Source organism: Astyanax mexicanus, chromosome 19 (assembly GCF_023375975.1).
Source record: "Astyanax mexicanus isolate ESR-SI-001 chromosome 19, AstMex3_surface, whole genome shotgun sequence".
NCBI classification, from domain to species: Eukaryota; Metazoa; Chordata; class Actinopteri; order Characiformes; family Acestrorhamphidae; genus Astyanax; species Astyanax mexicanus.
The window spans coordinates 7,590,990-7,609,039 of record NC_064426.1 but is presented as its reverse complement, the minus strand read 5'-3'; the positions used below and the strand labels follow the sequence as shown (position 1 = coordinate 7,609,039).

Sequence of the window (18,050 nt, the reverse complement as noted above, 5' to 3'; positions counted from 1 at the left end):
AGGCTACAGTCCGATATACTGACCTCTGAACAGCAAAAGAGCTAGGGCTGTGATTAGTGGCTAATGCTAATGGTGCTCCAGCAGTGCTATCCGTGATTAGCAGCAGGCTGCAGGCCTATAAAACTCACATCTGGGTGGCCAAAGAGCTAGTGCTTCACGCAGTTAGCCGCTGAAGCTAATCCAGTTGGAGAACTAAACTCCTGTATAATGCTGTACTTCAGCGGTGTGGCTTTACTGCTCCTTACAACCTGACATACATACATTCATACCTACATAAATTTATATATAAGGCGCACTGGATTAATAGGCACACTGATGATTTTTGGGTGCGCATTATAGTGCGAAATGTTTGGTACATTACACTTATCTTGTAATCGAAACTTGGTATAGTAATCTGTTAGCTGAAGTGTTGGATCTGGGTCGCTGTGCTTTTCTCTGAATACATTAACTACAGAGTAATACTGCATCAGCAGCAGTTTGAAAGGAGGAGGTGGTGTAGGGGGCATTACTGGTCATAGGGACACACCTGTCTGGTTCCTTGGTCTTCATGATGCTGTTTGTTCTCTAGTGTAACAAACCACTGAGGCCTTCACAGAACAGCTGTATTTATTACGAAAGAAGAGTCGTAGTATTTTGAGGGAAAAGGGAGTGGGGGGAGTGGAAGCATTTTCCACTCATGATCTGTTATTTCGTGAAGGTTTTCTGCTGCATTTTAGTTTGTTTTTTGCAACCAATGGGACATAATTGACTGTATTCAATTCCAGTCATGAATAAAGGAAATAAACCTTTTACTGATGAAGGATGATCGTCTGTGTGTTACTGCAGTAAGCATTTAAGGTGGAGCGGAAATCGGAATAAGACGCTGGAGGAAAATCTAATTCCCTTTTTTTTTTTGGATCATCAAATAAAAAACTAAATACAAGCAATTATTTGTTTTTTTGTAACTTATCGGAAATTTAAAAAAATTATTTGTGTATTTGGATTCTCAATTGCATATCAAAAAAACAAAAGTTGCACAGATTCTTTCCCTCTAACTCTATTGTAAAAGGCTCCTTTCTGAAAGCTGTGTGTAGTGGCATCTGGTGGCCAAAACAACAAAGTGATTTTTACTGCTGATTCTTGAGAAATGAGCTCAGTCCTGTCCAGAAACCTGGAATTGTGTATTAAAATACAAACAGACAGACAAACAGCCATGTTTACCACCAGTTTATTATATTGTAACATCACTGAAAATGGTGTGCAGTTTCACAACTAATGAGTGATGGTCCCAGTACTATTCCTTAATGGACTGAATCACAGAAAAATCAAAACATACAAAATCTTCTTCAGCCACAAAAGCAATCAGATAGCTTAATCAGACATGTTCACTACCTGAACTTCTATAGGATTGATTCTGTAGTTTCTACTAGAGCTCTCAGGCTAATTTAATGTCATACATTATTTAGCTTCACTAGCCTTTTAGCTCCAGCGCTAAACTACAGAAGCAGCTGGGAGTAAATGAACAGGTCTTGGTTGATTACTTCGAGGCTGTGGTACATTTGCTGTTTTTTTTTTTCTGTGAACCAATCAGTAAAGGTCTGTGACGTTTAAACTCAGCCAGATGTTAAGCCAATAGAAATGCGGTTTGCTGTAAAATGTTTATTAATCTGTTACTGGGTTTGGAATACAGCTTTCACATGGATGACATTCATTCATCACCTAAATGACTGAGGGTTGTAAAAGATGTGCATTGGGTTTTAAATCCATAAAGTCCAAAAGGTCTGGGAGAAATAACTTGAGGACTTTTAACCTGAAATGCCACCAGCCAGAAGATCTGTTGTGTAGTTTTCCCTGATGCATTATACTAATTTTAGATATTAACTCATAAAAAAAATTATGAATAATAATCAATCATGTAAACATCTATAAAACCGATCCAAAAAGATATACAATATTTATTTTCCTAGTAGAAATTGCAATTTAGACTAGTATATTATTTCCAGTCCAGATTTTAATTCAAGATAACTGATTTGATGTTGACTAGTAGCTGCATTCTGGATGACTACAATTGAGTTTTAACAATAAACAACTAAATTATGTAATTCAAAATTTAACTAGTCAGATATCGGAATTATTAATTTCTACCAGCTAAAAAAACAATTGCAAATATCTATTTGGAGTTTTTACTGGTAAAAGTAATTCTAGACAGAGACTCTCTGTGGCATTAGAGCTCTAAAGATATTATTTGTTAAAACCTGTTAAAATAATTAATTAATAATAAATCACAGTTGATACTTAAAATCAGAAATTCTACTACCAACAATAAAATAAAGCCTGAATTTAGGTTTATTTTAGTGAACACAGATCAGAACGCTGGAAGCATTTTAGGCTAAAACTGCTCACCTTAATACAAGCCCAGCCTTAAATTTTGAACGAGCTGGAGGACGTTTCTATTAATACACAGCCCTCACCTCACACCTTTGGTCTTAAGTAACAACCCTCAGGACTTCAATCTGTGAAACCGTGACATTCCTTCTTCATTCTTTGAGCATTTTAAACATAAACTACAGTAAAGTGACTGTAGTCTGAACAATTGCTAAAACAAGAACTTTTTAAGATTTTTAATATTGCCACTTACATGTAGGATTTTTTGGGGGGTTGTGCAGTTTGGTGTTTGTTAATACACTGTAATCATTGCATAAAAACAGAAAATGGCCCCTTAAAAATCAATAAAATTCTGCACGAAAATAAAAGGAAATCTAATAATGGACACATTTGGTCCAGTGGTTCTAGTAATGCTCTCTAATCGCTGGTAAACATTTTAATGCTCTGATCGGTACATTTTGTCGCTGTCCAATGTAAAACAAGTATCTCCATTTTTGTCCATTTTTAGTTTGCTACATAACTTGAACAAACTGTCCCTTAAACTGTTTTGAGATTCCTTAATGAATAGACCAATAGAAATTCCCTAATTCCAAATTACCCTGAAATAAACTCTTTTTACATTGACCTCCATGAAAAGTTAATAAGGTTTTCTCTCCCTCCTGTAAAGTTGCTATTTTGGAGATACATGTTTTTTTATTTGCATTTTTCTGTAAAGGTTTAATGACTAAAATGTCAAATGTGAGTCAATGTATGCTCTCTAGTCCATATATTTTGTTGTATTTTCCACAGAACTGTAGAATAACGGACTAAAATTTCCAATGTCTTTTAAAAAAATGCATAACTTTGAGAACTTTTAAAACAGAATGAAAATGCTAAAACGCTATCAGAACGAGTTACCTAGTCAGTGCACAATGCCAATGCGTTGGTTTGATAAAAGGAGAAGAAAAGATAAAGGTCTCACGTTTTCCTCAGCTTGACCACAGATTTAACAAATATCCTTCTTTGTAAAGGAGGCAAAAAAAAAAATTGAATAAAATTATAATAATAAAAAAAAAAGAACCATCATGCAGTATCTCGGTTTCTTTTGTTCTTAATTACTACAATAACTACACCGTAAACCTCTAAGAACACACGTTTCCATAATAAGTTAAATTCTCTAGACACTGCATGTTGGTTCCTTGTGGACTCCTCTTGGTTTTTAAGAAGCAGTGGTGCGTCGTCCATGCTGACCAAGCATTAAACAAAATGAACAGGTGGGGTCGGTGGGTGTAGCTGACTGTAAAACATCGTTTTGCATGAACATCTTCAATGCTCTGTAAGATACAAAGACACTTGATGGGAGTGGAGGAGGAGGAGGAGGTGGAGGAGGAGGAGCAAGTGAAAGAAAGTTAGCAGCTCCCTACTGCACCAGCAGGGGGGGCTGTGGAGTTAGCTTGAGATTTGCTTTTATGCCTCTGGCCTCCTCGTCGCCTGCCTCCGGACTTTGGCTGAAATGAGAGAAAATAAAGAGGTTTTAATCTGGATTCACATCAGATTAAGTGGTAGAAACATCACACTATATTCAACATAGAGCCCGGAGGGGTATTTCATAAAAGAGGACTGACCAGTTAGCCACAACTTTTCAAGTATAAACCAAGGTTTATGTGTTTGTTACTATCATGCATTATTATATACTTTATACCAGAAATTAAATATGGAAGCTTTCACGATGGAGGCCACGTTCCAGACATAGTCTAAAAGATAGGCCCCCCTCATCCATTACTTAGCTTAGCGAGTTAACTAAAGAGTGCTACATTCGATCATTACCACCATTATGGGCTAGCTATACTATCTATACACAGACTACCATATTTTTCTGAATATAAAGGCACACATAATTTCCTAAATTTGACCAAAAATCAACAGTCCGCTTTATAATCCGGTTCACCTTATGTATGAATTTTTGCAGTGGCAGTAAAGCCGCTTCATTGAAGTACAGCATTATACAGGAGTTTCAGTTTAGTTTTCTAACATTAGCATTAGCCGCTAACCGCTGCGCTAGTTCTTTCGAAGTTAAGAGGTGAGAATATCAGACTGTACTCTCGTGTTTACCATGTTAAAACAAGTTTCATTTGACGAATCGTTAGCTGATAGCACCCTGGGTTACCAGAACACTATTGGGCGGTATTTACTAGCGATTTACTGCTACTGTGGTTCGGACTAAATATGGCATGTGTGAGATGAGATCACTCAATAGTTAGTCAATAGTTAGAGTTGGATGAACAAACAATAGATATTTGTAATAATCAGCCTGTGCTCACTTTTGGCTTTTAAAGCTGGGAAAACTGAATAGTCCTCTTATGAAAAGTCCCTCAGGAGACTATGTGCAAAAACAGCTTCAGGAGCAGCAAAGCAAGTTTAACTATGCTGAGAAAGCTTGTATCTACACTCACTGGCCATTTTATCAGAAACACCTTCCATATAGATGCTTTTTGTTGGTTTAGAATTACTGATTGAACAGCGTGTCTCAATACTTTAGTTCATATAGTGCATTTCTGAGAACATGGCCAGTGAGTTCTGCTCAAGTTAAGTGTTTCTAATTAACTCCACCACAAAATATACAAATTAGCGTTCCATACAAAAAGGAGAGATAACTGGTTTCAGAAAACTGTTATAACATGCAAAACACTGTGGTTTGTATATTAGACGTTATTAAAAAACTGCAAGAAATCTGATCTTAATCTGAATGATTTGTGAAGCCTGATATTAAATCACTTGGGAGAAAATGACACTCACTGTTAGCCCAGTATAGCAAAATTTTGTTTATACTCTTAAGGGCTGTTAAATGTGCTGTGAGGTTCTCATATTAGCATGGTCATTGGGGTGTAATTATGCTTTGAACCAGACTGCAATATAAAAAAAAAAAAATCCTACATCGAATTAAGTATATGTGGTACATTAAAAAGAGCCTTGGTGTACATTTGAAATGTTAACCTTTTTGTTAATTGTTAATTTAAACCTAAATCTTAAAAGTTTTGACTACAAGTTGATTTGTGAAAATGCGGTTTGAGGTCAGATAAGTATTGTTATCTTCTTGCTCATGCTGGGAACGAGTGAGCCATTTTTTAATGAACCATTGTTACCTTGTTCTCTTTGTTGCCCTCCTTAGTCTGAGGGTCTTCCTCCCCCTCTGTCTGAAGCAGTAATGAGGGTAGAGGGCAAAGGATGGGTGAACGCATGAACGTGAAGTCAATTTTAAACGTGGAGGAGGGGTAGATAACGAAAGATATGGGATTGGGTAGTTAAATAAAATGTAAATTATAAAACATGAGGGGAAAAATTGGCAACAGTTTTGGATGGAGAAAGAGAAGAAAGGACAAATATTAGACTAAACAGGACAGAACAGGGAAAGCATGGCTAAAATGTATCTAGCAGCTGTCTAGCAAGCTTAGAGCTATGCATAGCAACATACCAGCAAACCATGCGCAGTAGAGACATGACCTATAGCCTCCTGTCTATACTGTGCATACCCTGGCTTCAGTTCTCCTCTACTGTGCAACTGCATATAAAAAGCCTTTTTTTTATTTATTTATTTATTTTTTTTTACTTAAAGTGGTTGTTTATGGCATTGCTTAAAAATAACTTTGTCAGGGTGCAGAGTTCAGATACTGAAACAGGTGGCAACTACAAATTATATATATAAAAAAAAAAGATTTCTGCCTCTGTTCTTTTACAAATTTTACAGTCTACAAACATCTATAAAACTGTTGACAGTGCACAAGTGATGACATTGTGTAAATAAATAAATAAAATTAAATAATAATAAAAAAAATAAAAGGTATTTATTTAAATATATATATATATTTTTTGTATCAGTTAAAATTACAGCTTCTTCAGACTTACTTGTTGTGCTGCTGCTGCTGCTGCTGCTGTTGTTGCTGCTGCTGATGCTGCCGCCGCTGTTGTTACTGTACTAGCTACTGTGCTGGTACTAACTGCCTCCTCATTGGTTGGCGCCGTGCCGTCCTCCTTCTTGGGTAGGATTTTTTTTGTTGACTGCATTTTGATCTGTGGGGGTTTTGAGTTTGAAGGCTGGTTATTTGTTGATTGTAGAAGCTATTGGGAAGGAAACAGACATAGCAAGGAGAAGCTTCAAAGATAAATAGCTATCATCAACTATTATAACTATTGTAACTATCTGTGATGATAACTGTAATAATAATGTGACTACACTAGGATTGGAAATCACAGGGCTCAATACGATGATCGAAGTTTCAGGTTCATCCAATTATGAAATATCCTTTATATCTCATTACAGCTGGTTATCATTCACTCAATACTTTGAGTTCGGTACTGATACCCAAACAATATTTTTTTTCTAAATTGTAACCAAAAAATACAAAAATTATAAATTATTCTCATACAGCGTATTTATTGAACAGCGTATTTATTTAAATATCAGTATTACATTGAGAAAATTTAATTAAATTATATTAGTGCTATCAATCACTTTAAAAATTAATTAGAAACATTATTATTTTTTTATGCTTTAAGTTCCCTGTATTTTTGAGAGGGGGCAGTACTGTGGTTTAGGTCAGACTAGAGATTTTTTACTGTATTTTAATATCAGGAAGAGAGAGAGCACGAGGGGGGAGACATTGTGTGTAAGCGAGAGAGAGAGAGAGTGGGGGAGAGACAGCACGAGTGAGGGAATGACAGCGCGAGTTAGTAAGAGACGGGGCAAATAGGAGAAAGGAAGAGTTAGTGAGAGACAGCAAGTGACGGGGAGAGACACCACAAGCGAGAGAGAGTGCGAGTAAGAATGGGGGAGAGACAGCAGGAGAGAGAAAGAGAGCACAAGATAGCGAGAGACAGGGCAACTGAATGAGGGGGAAAGACAGTGTGAGTGAGAAACAGCAGGAGTTATTGAGACAGTGCGAGTGAGAGAAAGACAGCGAGAGTTAGCAAGAGACAGCGAGTGAAGAAGAGGGTGAGACAGTGCGAGTGAAACACAGCGCGAGTTAGTGAGACAGTGCGAGTGAAACACAGCGCGAGTTAGTGAGACAGTGCGAGTGAAACACAGCGCGAGTTAGTGAGAGACAGCTGGAGTTAGTAAGACACGGCGTGAGGAATAGAGAGGGAGAGACTGAGTGAGTTTGCAAGAGACAGCGAGTGAGAGAGATGGAGAGACAGCAAGGGCGAGAGACAGCTTGAATTAGCAAGAGACAGCGTAAGGTGGAGAGGGAGACAGAGCGACTTAGCACGAGACTTTTTGGCACTGAATTTCTATACCCAGCCCTACATCTCATTTAGTACTATCAGAATGTAAAAACTATCCACTGCAGTTATATACTGTGTTAAATTATGACAATTTTAGGGTACAACTATACAATTATCATGACTGAAATTCATATTGAAAAAAAAATCACTTCAAAATAATAACAAGCATAAGGTATTCACTACAGTTCCTCCCATAGTAAACTAAATACAGCTCTAAAAAATGTTAAGCCACAACCCTTTATTAGTGACACTGACCTTAGTGATGGTGCCAACAGCTTTGGTCCTTCCCTCCCTGAAGACCAGTCTCTGGTCTGTGTGTAGATACTCGGGGGTTTTGATGAAGCGGAAGTGGACTGTGGCTTTGTCCCCTGTTCGTAGGCAGTCTCGGTTCATGGTCAGGATAGTTGCCGTTTGTCTAATGCTGCCGCAATGCACTGTGGGAAATGTAAAAAGGGTGAAGAAATTGACTGAGAGTGATATACATTATTAGCACTATTTCTGTGTATAACACGAGACTCAGCAGACCGTGCAATTAACAGAACAACCTCTTGAAGTCAGCAGATACAAAGAGGTGTGTGTGGAGAGTGGCTCACTTAGGCAGACCAGCGCTGCTGTTGTTTTGGTTACCTGTACGCAAGTCTCGCATGACACATGAACACCTGATGTAGCACAAGATCTCGTCACACCCCAAATGTTCAGTGTAGCTGATAAGATGGACAGTGCAAACCAAAACCCAAGGAGGTGGTGTTAATGTTATGGCTAATCTGTATATTCATTTCATTCTGTCTTATTAAATTGCATGCCAAACATTTCTGTTATTTTAAAATCAGAACAGAACGTGCTTCTTTTTAATGTTCTGACATTTAATTCCCTCTCTTGGCTTCCCAGAATCAGTCTGCAGCTTTTAAAATTGCACTTATTTTAGACTAAATGCTCTGCAGGATCACCAGGAAATGTGTCCCGACAGTTCAGTTTTAAAGAACAGCTCGTTCTTTATATGGAAATGTAAGTGAAGAATTGAGATTGCTGATTTTCTCTCCATGTACTTTAACATGTCCATTTGCATTTAAATTTGTATCTACTGGTCATCGATTTGCATAACAAATTGTTTGCTACCATATTTAGCCTCTCAGCATTTAACCACCAAAATTCTGTGCATTTTCTCTCACCCATGGCCTGGTATCTTGGCGAGATTGTCGTTGGGTGGTGAAGCACTAGTATCTCTGCCTCAAACTCCCATGATGCCTGTGGGTTTAGTCGGGGAGACACCATCACCATCCCTTTTCTTATTGAAGAGCGCTTTATCTGAATAAGAGAGAGAGAAGATTACATAATATTAAGATTTGATTAAGGACAAAAATTATAGGTTCAATTTAAGATTTAGAATGTGCAACTGTAACGCAGTCAACTTCCCTCAGACAATTTTCTTTTCTTAACATCTTTATTGATTTCTACAATTAGTAATCTCTGCATTCCTATGGAACATGATCAAATAAAAAAAAACAGGGGCAGGAGCTCTGAGTGGTCCAGCAGTGCTGCCACTACGATAGGGAGATCGCCGGTTCAAATCCTGTTCATGCAACTTGCCATCAAAGAGCATAACTGATCGTGCTCTCTCTGGGTGGGCAGAGGCACTCTCTCCCCTCATCCCTCCAAAGGGTGACGCATGCAGCACTAGGCATCTGTGAGCTGATGTATCAGAACCGAGTCGCTGTGCTTTCCACCGAGAGTACTGTGATGCTACTCGGTAATGCTGCATCAACAGCAGTTTAAAAAGACAGTGGCTGACTTCACATATATAAGAGGAGTGCTAGTCTTTACCCTCCTGGTGTTGAGGCATCACTAGTCCTAATGAGTTGGTTGGGTATTTGGTCAAATAAATTGGGGGAGAGAATGGGAAAAAAATAAAGAATATTTTACAAAAAGAGAATAAAAAAAAAAAACAGTTAGCTAATCCAACCAAAATATGTCCTAGATTTTAAGTTCCAGGTTATCCTTGTTAGCAATACCAGTTGGGCAGTCCAACGTGTTCAAACATGACAAATTTAATGAGATACAAACAGATAGTATTAAAGATAAACTGCACAATACTACTGCTGTTACTACTGTTGATGTGCAGGGCTGTCTGGATTCTGAACTCAGGTTTTGTGGTTTCCAACTTTCCAAGTAAAATATCTGACCAGCGGACAACTCTGTTGATAACTCCTGATCAGAACTTCTAAATTCCAACATCTGACTGGAACTGAAATAGTGAAAAGGAAGGAGTTTAGTGCAGAGAATATGTTCATACCTTTTTCAGAGCAAAGGAGGCAGTCTGTCCGCCACGGACTTCTTTTACAGGCATCCTCTTGCGGTGGATGGATTTGACAGCTATAGAGATGAAGGCACCCAGAGGATCTGGCCCCAGCAGCATGGTGTCATTTAGTCGAATCAATCCACGTAGAGTAGTTCCCGATACTACAGTGCCGACACCCTAACAGAGAGAACAGAGGCTTTAGTGTTCATTTTTTGTCTTGTCTGTAGGCTTTCGTGCAAAAAAACAAAGGATGTTGAAGGTGGTTATCTCCAATCACACCCTTCACTGGGTGTGATTGGAGATAACCACCTTCAATGTAAACATGAATGACCGTGTCAAACCAAACTACAAGGTGAGCCAAAAGTTACAAAACACCCTATAATTTCAGAAATGAAAAATGTTGGCTTTCAAGATGGTCTAAAAAAAAAAAATAGGCTTCTCTCACCCCATTTGAATAACCCACCACTTGCTGGGGTATTCAGATATGTAATTTTAAAATAAAAGGCCATGCTGTTAATTACAATAATAAAAAGGTATGTGGTCAAATTTTTGGCCAAAACAAACTCTAGATTTGGACAGAAATTTACTGATAACTTTATGGGCATTTAATATTCCATTTTTTAAATAATGATTTTACCGATCGTTTTTTTTTTGTTTGTTTGTTTTACTGTGTTATCTATATAAATGCATTAAATGCACTAGCAGGTTTGTAGTACTTTCTGAAATTATACTAAATAAAATATTTTTAATCTAAAATATGGATGATAAATAAATAAATAAATAAATACTGACTGGTACTGAATAGGTGTCATCTATCTGGAACTCAGCAGGCTCATCGTCTTTAAATGACGTTCTGGAGGACAGCAGGTTCAAGAACATCTTTAGGAGGTCCATGTTCTCCCCTGTGACATTAGAAATCTGGAAAATGGGACACATTCTGCAAGGCAACCACAAACACAAAAGGATTAAGAAGAGGAACTATATACAGAAAAAAGACTGTATAGATAAATATCATATCAACACCAATAATCAATAATCAGTAATGATAAGTCAGAAGTGAACTCTTAAATTATATAGATCTTTAATCCCTCCATTGTATTGAATTGGCAAAAAGAGCTCCAATTTCAAAGATGAGATGGGATATATGGGTTTCAGAGGTGCTTTGCCCATTAAATTAAATGTAATCCCAACTGTGAAGCATGGTGGAGGAAGCATTATGGTTTGGGGCTACTTTGTTGCTTCGAGACAAGAATGTTCTGTGATAGTGTTATAAGAGCAAAAGATTTTAAGGTACTGGTATATCAAAACAATGTAAGGACATTGTACTTAGATGGTGATAGATGGTCTATTTGCATATTGCAGCCTTTGACAAGACCTATTTTCAATGTTAGTACTCAGCATGTCATAATGAGTACCCCTTACAAGACCTAAATGAAAATGTAACAATCAAAACAAACAACAGTGTACCTTTCAGAGCTAAAGTTGGATGCTGTGACTATGACATCATCTTTGTTCTGGACCAGGACCGGGATCTTTCTGCAGCCTGGAGACTTCAGTAATCTCTGCAGCAGCTTCAGGGTTTCTGTGGGATGAGCAACAAAGTAGTTTAGCACCTTTTGAATTTCTGTAAACTCACTTTATTTATTTTGTCATTAAATGGTTGCAGTGTATGAAGCTCACCTTGGAGAATGTTAGCTGGACACATGTCTATCTTGGTGACCACCACAAACACAGGCACATTGAGAGCCAGCGCTAAACCCAGATGCTCTTTGGTCATGCCAACAATCCCTGCATTGCTGCCCACCTGAAAGGAATTAAAGGGAAAGATGATCATTAAAAAAAGACTGTTCTCTTTGATCTTGCACTTTTTTTTAAAGAATGAGTCCTACAACCTAACATCATGTTTTATAGTGTCTTGCTAGCATCTTAAACAACCCGAGCTCTAGTATCGTATTTTTCGCATTATAAGGTGCACTATCAATAAACTTTATTTCTAGGTCTATTTTCACACATAAGGCGCACTGGATTATAAGGCGCATTCTAAGAGACATTATAAAGAACTTCTAACTGAGCAGGTCTCGCCAGCTAGGTGGTGGGGAGTAGCTAACTAAGTTAAGTAAAGCTAAGCTAAGTAAACAAAACTATAATGAAAAAAAAAGATTTTCTTTTAAAGTCAAACGAGAGCTGGGTGTAAATTATCTGCTGAAGACTGTTTGCTTGGGTGAGTAAAGTGCTTCCATTTATTTACAGTAACCTTAGATTCCTGAATTTCTCCAGCACTAAGGCTGGAGCATTAGCATTAGCAGCTAACCACTCCAGCAGTGCTTGCCGGGGTTAGTTGCAGGCTGCAGGCCAATAACACTCACCACTAAACAGGGAAAAAGCGGTTAGCGGCTAATGCTACTCCAGCCCCGGCTGAAGAACTAAGCTGAAACTCCTGTAGAACACTGGAAAGTGGCACTACTGCTCTTTAATACCTGACTGGTAAAATTCATTCATAAGACAAACTGGATTAAAAAAAGCGCACTGGCGATTTTTGGGAAAATTAAAGGATTTTAAGTGCACCTTATAGTGCGAAAAATACGATAGGTCTTTGTGTGTTAGGATGAATTAAGGTATTCACAATTTGTGTATTATGTAGTCCTAATATAAATAAGATAATGATCTGAAGGGTGGTCTAAACACTGGTCCATCTCTCACCATCAGCATGCAGAAGTCTGGTAGGTGGCCAGTCATGCCAAACACGGTGGTCTTCAGATATTTCTCATGGCCGGCAAGGTCGATAAAGGTGATGACTTTAGAAGACTTCTCGCAGATCTTGGTCCAGTCCAGGCTGCCTCCATGGCTGTCGGGCTTGTTGACCACCTGCCCCTCCTGATCGAAGCCCAGGATGTCGTTTCCCACGCTGCTGGTCCGGCCGCTCTCCATCTCGTGCTTGTGCCTGAAGAGCTTCTGCCGAGCGAAGCCACGGCCGTTATCCAGCTCTCCATGTGTCAACACGCCAAGGAGGGTACTTTTACCCGCATCCACATTCCCTACCACAGCCACCCTGAGAGAAACAGAAAGAGAGTGAAGACATTATTTAAACAATCATCTTAATCTTTTACTCTTCAACCTTCTGAACTTTTCATGATAAACACTGGTACCATGGCTAATGCCAGGCATGAGCTAGCAGTGGAACTGTGTTCCTGGGAAATGATACTTCTGTGATAGGTTGAGAAGAAGATCTTCCAACATTCTGAACTCACAAATTTGTTTCCAAATTTTTATAGAAATTTTTCTAGACTAGACAGTAGTGCTGGGTGGTATGGCAGTTAAAATTTCCTGTCCGGTGTCCAACGCCAAAGAAGCATAATGGTACATCTCACTAGCGTATTCACACTGTTCTCATTTCCCATTATATCTGATTATATCTGTCCAGTATCATTTATTTTACTTGAATCCGGGATAAATTGATATATTTGGAGTGCATTATTATTAGTATCATGACATTGTGGATCATTGACTTCTGAAAAATCTTGTATTTTTTTAAAATCTCAGTTAGTTAGGGTTTGCCAGTTAGTTTGAGTATTGTTATTGTGAAAATACCATGAAATATCGTGATATTATTTTAGGGCCATATCGCACACCCCTACTCCTGATGGTAGAATGAGCCGCAAACCTATGTATATGTCCATTCTTGCAAGAAGTATAAATAAATAATAATAAAAATACTGAGATATACCGTAAATTAATAAATAAATAATTAAATAAATATGTGATATACATTTTTTGTCATACCACCTAGTACTACTACACAGTACAGACAGCTACTCCAACAACTAAGCAGGATCTTTTTTTTTTTTAATGATTTAAATAGCCTTGTATTAGCAAGAAAAGAATGAATAAGCAGAGGCAGCCATTACTCTGGTCTGTACAGTGTATTTAATCTGTGTAAATACATACACATGGTTAATTTAGATATTGCACAAAACAGAGCACTACAACAGCACATCATTTTTTGTACTCTGTGACCAAGCAGATATTTTAACTCTGTTCCTGATTAAAAACAAATTACAAAATAAACAACTGTCCAGGTACCAACCGAACCGGGGTCTTCATCCAGCATGAACACTCACCTGACCTCCAAAAAGTCAGCCTCTCCCACCCGACGTCGAATGAGGTAATCTCTAACCTGGCCTCCTGACTCGGTACGCTCTCTCAGCAGGATGAGGTCCGCCTCAATCTGCTCACATAGAGACTGTACCGTGGCCACAGACGCTTCCATATCGCTCTCATTAAGACCATAGTCCCCTCCATCTGTGAGAATAAGAAAAAGAATTACCCCCAATCTCGTACTGAATAAAGGTTTTTTTGGACTAGCCAATGCTCAGTATTCACGACCTGGCCTGTTTCACAGCTGTCAGGAGTGCTCAGTATTGACTAGTTTAAAAATCAGATCCTGAATTAATTTTAAATTAACCTTACACTGGGTCCGTAGTAGACTTTCACATTTTTAGTTTGTATAAGTCTGGCCTTTATATTTACATAATTTCCATAGACAACCAATTATTACACAGTACAGAGAAGGACAACCAGTACAGCAACTATGCACAGATCATCTCTATGTCTATGATCATCACTTTTATCATCAATAATGTTTCTTACCAGAACCTACGCCCACCACGTAAATGGTCTCCCCACAGCCCTCGTCCATCCTCTCCCGGAGCTGCCGCAGTAATGAGTCGTACTGTTCTCCATTAGGACTGACAAGAGCCAACTGTAAAACACAGAGTTCACATTTATAATATATTCAAAGTGGGTCAAAGTTGGTTAAGTGCCATTCAAAACCCTGCATCATCAGTTTTGAATTTTTATTTTCTTTACTTAATTTGCATGTGTGTCACAATTTTATTACAAATGGAACAACAGAAAATATCCAAAATTATTTAGAATAAAATATATTTACATTGACTTCCACTGAAAGTTAAGGAGATTGTTTCTTTCTACTGTAAACCTGCCATTTTGTAAATACAAGACTGTGTAATAGCAACGTAGCATCATTGTACAGGACTTCCGTAATGTTCCTTTGTTGTGTCTTAAACAGAAATTCACCTTACATTTTGGAATAAACCACATTCAGCACACTGACTTTTTCATTTTAACATGTTCTTTTTGCCAAGTGAACACAATGGGCAATATTAAGGATTAATAAAAACGAGTATGAGGTCATGGCCATGTTTTATATTGTATGATACACTGACTTGTCACTTGTCATTATCATGACAGGCCTACCAATGTATATCTGCAAATACAGTACATTAGCCTCAGTACCCATATCTTTGTATCCCTATTATACTATATATATTTTAAAAAAGAATCAACTAATCAACTTATAGTTCATGTGTATTCACATGAAAATAAACAACAAAATAAAAAATACATAGGCCAGTAAATAAAAACAAACACTCTTGAGGAATGCTGTAGTGATTTTTCACGTTGAATCTAATGTTGCATTATATGTCATCACTTCAGCAAGCTAGTTCACTAGTGAATCATATGAGGCTCTTAACCAATGTAGAAAATGTCCTGCATTCCACAGGTCATCTCAAAACAGCTGACCAAGCTCCCAGCACCATAAAGTAAGCATGGCTCAACAAGTAAAATCACATTAAACAGAATGCAGAAACAGTACACCTGATCAGTATCGTACAATAGTGTATAATAGAGCAGTGTGTGGTTTGAGATGCAGCCATCATTAATACACCAGGGTCCGAAATCACAAAGCCTACCAAATAAATAAATTTAAAAAAATAATAAGAAGAAATAAAAATATTAGAACATTAAAAAGTTACACTATTTGGGCTGCAATGATTAGTCTCCATAATTGACAATGTTAATTAAAAAATATAAATAAATAAAAACAACATTAGTGCTTTAATTTGTAGTACCAAATTAATACATTTTTATTTTGGTTAATTTACAAGTAGATTTGTCTTATTTTTATATTTATGTTTTATACGTCATTTTAACTTGCTATGGGAATTTCTATGTAATAAAGCCTGACTCATACATGGTAAAGGTGTAGCAGGTGCAATTATTTAAAAAATAATTTTAAAAAAGTTCATAATGCATCAATAATGCTATAAAATAATCATATTGCCCTGATCTACTATAACATATGATCCAAAATAAAAGTCCCACATACAAAGGTGCTGTGTTAGTTAAATAAGTGATTAGAAGGACCAATAAAAAGGTGGTATTAATGGTTATAACTGTAAATGATTTAATTTACGAAAAAAGCAACACGAAATTAAGAATTAAAACCTGTGAATTCAGCTTTAACTGTCCAACACTAACACAGCCACACAGAGCTGAGGGAAATAAAATAATATGAAAAGTTTAAATGATAGCTAACATTATCTGCACATTTCTATAGTTTGAGCTTTCCAATTTAAGTAAAAAACACATTATTTATTTTTTAATTTTTACACAGCTTGCACTTGCATTTAATCTCTGTGGTTTCAGTGACAGCATTTTACTATGGCAGCCTGGGGAGCAAAACAAGTGAGACGTGGCCTAGCTACTAGTCATGTAGTCCAAGTGAATGTTTAAAATATTTGGTAATGTAATGCGAATTAAAATCACATAGTTATATACTGCTGTTCCAGACATCACTATTATTTATTTATTGTATCAGTGTGATTTAAAGTGTAATTTTATCTGAATTTCACCTCCATTACTGTTGTTGATAAACACTTTAGCTGAAACTCCACTCCAGGATTTTGTTCCAACTGCTTAGGTGACTGCACTGCAGCTCAGCTAATACACAGCCGCATACGCAGTTGGAACAAAATCCTGGGGTGGATTTTTGGCTACTTTCGGGACCTGATTTGCCACCTGGATTTAGCGCGTAGCTATGCTAACTAGTAAAAGCAACAACCCTAATCTCCACACTGCAAAATATGACACATAAAATGGCTAAATTAATAACATAATAATATTGAAATATATTTAAAGGATTTTTGGCTTATAAATATGTTTAAAAATATAACTTTAACCCAGCTGTCGAGCATTTATTTAACCTAGCTAAGCCGGCTACTGAGGCCTAGTGAGCGACCTTGCTAGAGAAGTCCACTCCGTGATCCCCGGCCTCGCCGTTGAGAGCCTCCCCGTCCTCGAAGCACTCAGGCCCGCCGTCCTCCCCACAACCTCGGCTTGGAGGAGCGAACATACTCGCAGGAACCAAAGACTCAGCGGAGGACATCGGCCCAGGATTCAAGCCGGGGTCGGCGGCTGTTATAGATGCCATCTTTTCAGATTCAGAAACTGCCGGAATTATAAACGAATTCTTTTAAAAACCGGTTTAGGATCTGAATATGTGGAGTATGAGCTGATGCAGCGAATCCGCGCCTCCTGTGAACCGAGCTGCTCTCCAACAGCTGCTCGCTCGTTTGCTGCGGTCAGTCAGGTCCAAACCCCGCTACGAAAAGGCGTCAAAATGAGAAGATGAAATGTAGATAAAATACTAAAAACAGTAAGCAGTGGTTTTCTACATAATGAATGATATTTCAAAAGCAACTGACAGCTATTAGAAACTGGCGCCTGCGGTTTCAACCTTAAATAAAAACAGTTAGCATGTGTAGTTCATTGAAACCGCGCCTCCTCATGAATTATGAATCAGTCAAAGTCACCTTGGCCAATCGCCTTGCTCGGTGACTTGGTTTGCGTACCATTTAGCCAATCAGAGCCCGCATGCATTGAGGACGTTCTATAGATTTGCTGATGTAATCTTGTTTTGGTGGCGAATTCCGTCATTTAAAATAAAGATACTTTGGAACGTTTATATATTTATAAAGAATATATTTTTATATTCATAAAGAAAAAAAATATGAAAAACAAAGACAACAACTTCTCTTTTATATCTGAAGTATACTATATGGTACACCAGATCTGCCAAAAAAAAAAGATTATAATAATAATATAAGTGAAAACGAAAAAGGATATGAGGAGTATAAAAACACGAAAAAATGTATGAATTCATATTAATTTAATAGAAATGTTAGTAAATAGGCAATTAATGCATGCATGGATTTTTATTTATTTATTTATGTTTATATTTATTTTGATTTATCGTTATTATTTACAGTTT

At 37.5% G+C, this 18,050-nt stretch overlaps 1 protein-coding gene across 3 annotated transcripts; it reads right to left on the bottom strand.

The window, feature by feature from the left end:
• Positions 1-1,191: 1,191 nt before the first annotated feature.
• gtpbp1 (GTP binding protein 1) lies at positions 1,192-17,542 on the bottom strand. 3 transcript variants are annotated; one of them, XM_022671660.2, is made up of 13 exons: positions 17,019-17,542; positions 14,567-14,678; positions 14,038-14,218; positions 12,620-12,968; positions 11,600-11,723; positions 11,387-11,501; positions 10,712-10,856; positions 9,914-10,096; positions 8,793-8,928; positions 7,879-8,057; positions 6,295-6,459; positions 5,487-5,537; positions 1,192-3,851 (listed from the first exon to the last, which is right to left on the bottom strand). In XM_022671660.2, the coding sequence occupies exons 1-13, from the start codon at positions 17,208-17,210 to the stop codon at positions 3,753-3,755; spliced, it is 2,031 nt and encodes a 676-aa protein (XP_022527381.1). In that variant the 5' UTR covers positions 17,211-17,542; the 3' UTR covers positions 1,192-3,752. The 3 variants fall into 3 exon arrangements, with proteins under 3 accessions (XP_022527381.1, XP_022527374.1, XP_022527377.1); XM_022671653.2 differs by lacking the exon at positions 5,487-5,537 and having other exon boundaries at positions 6,247-6,459; XM_022671656.2 differs by lacking the exon at positions 5,487-5,537 and having other exon boundaries at positions 6,247-6,411.
• Between the last annotated feature and the right edge of the window lie 508 nt (positions 17,543-18,050).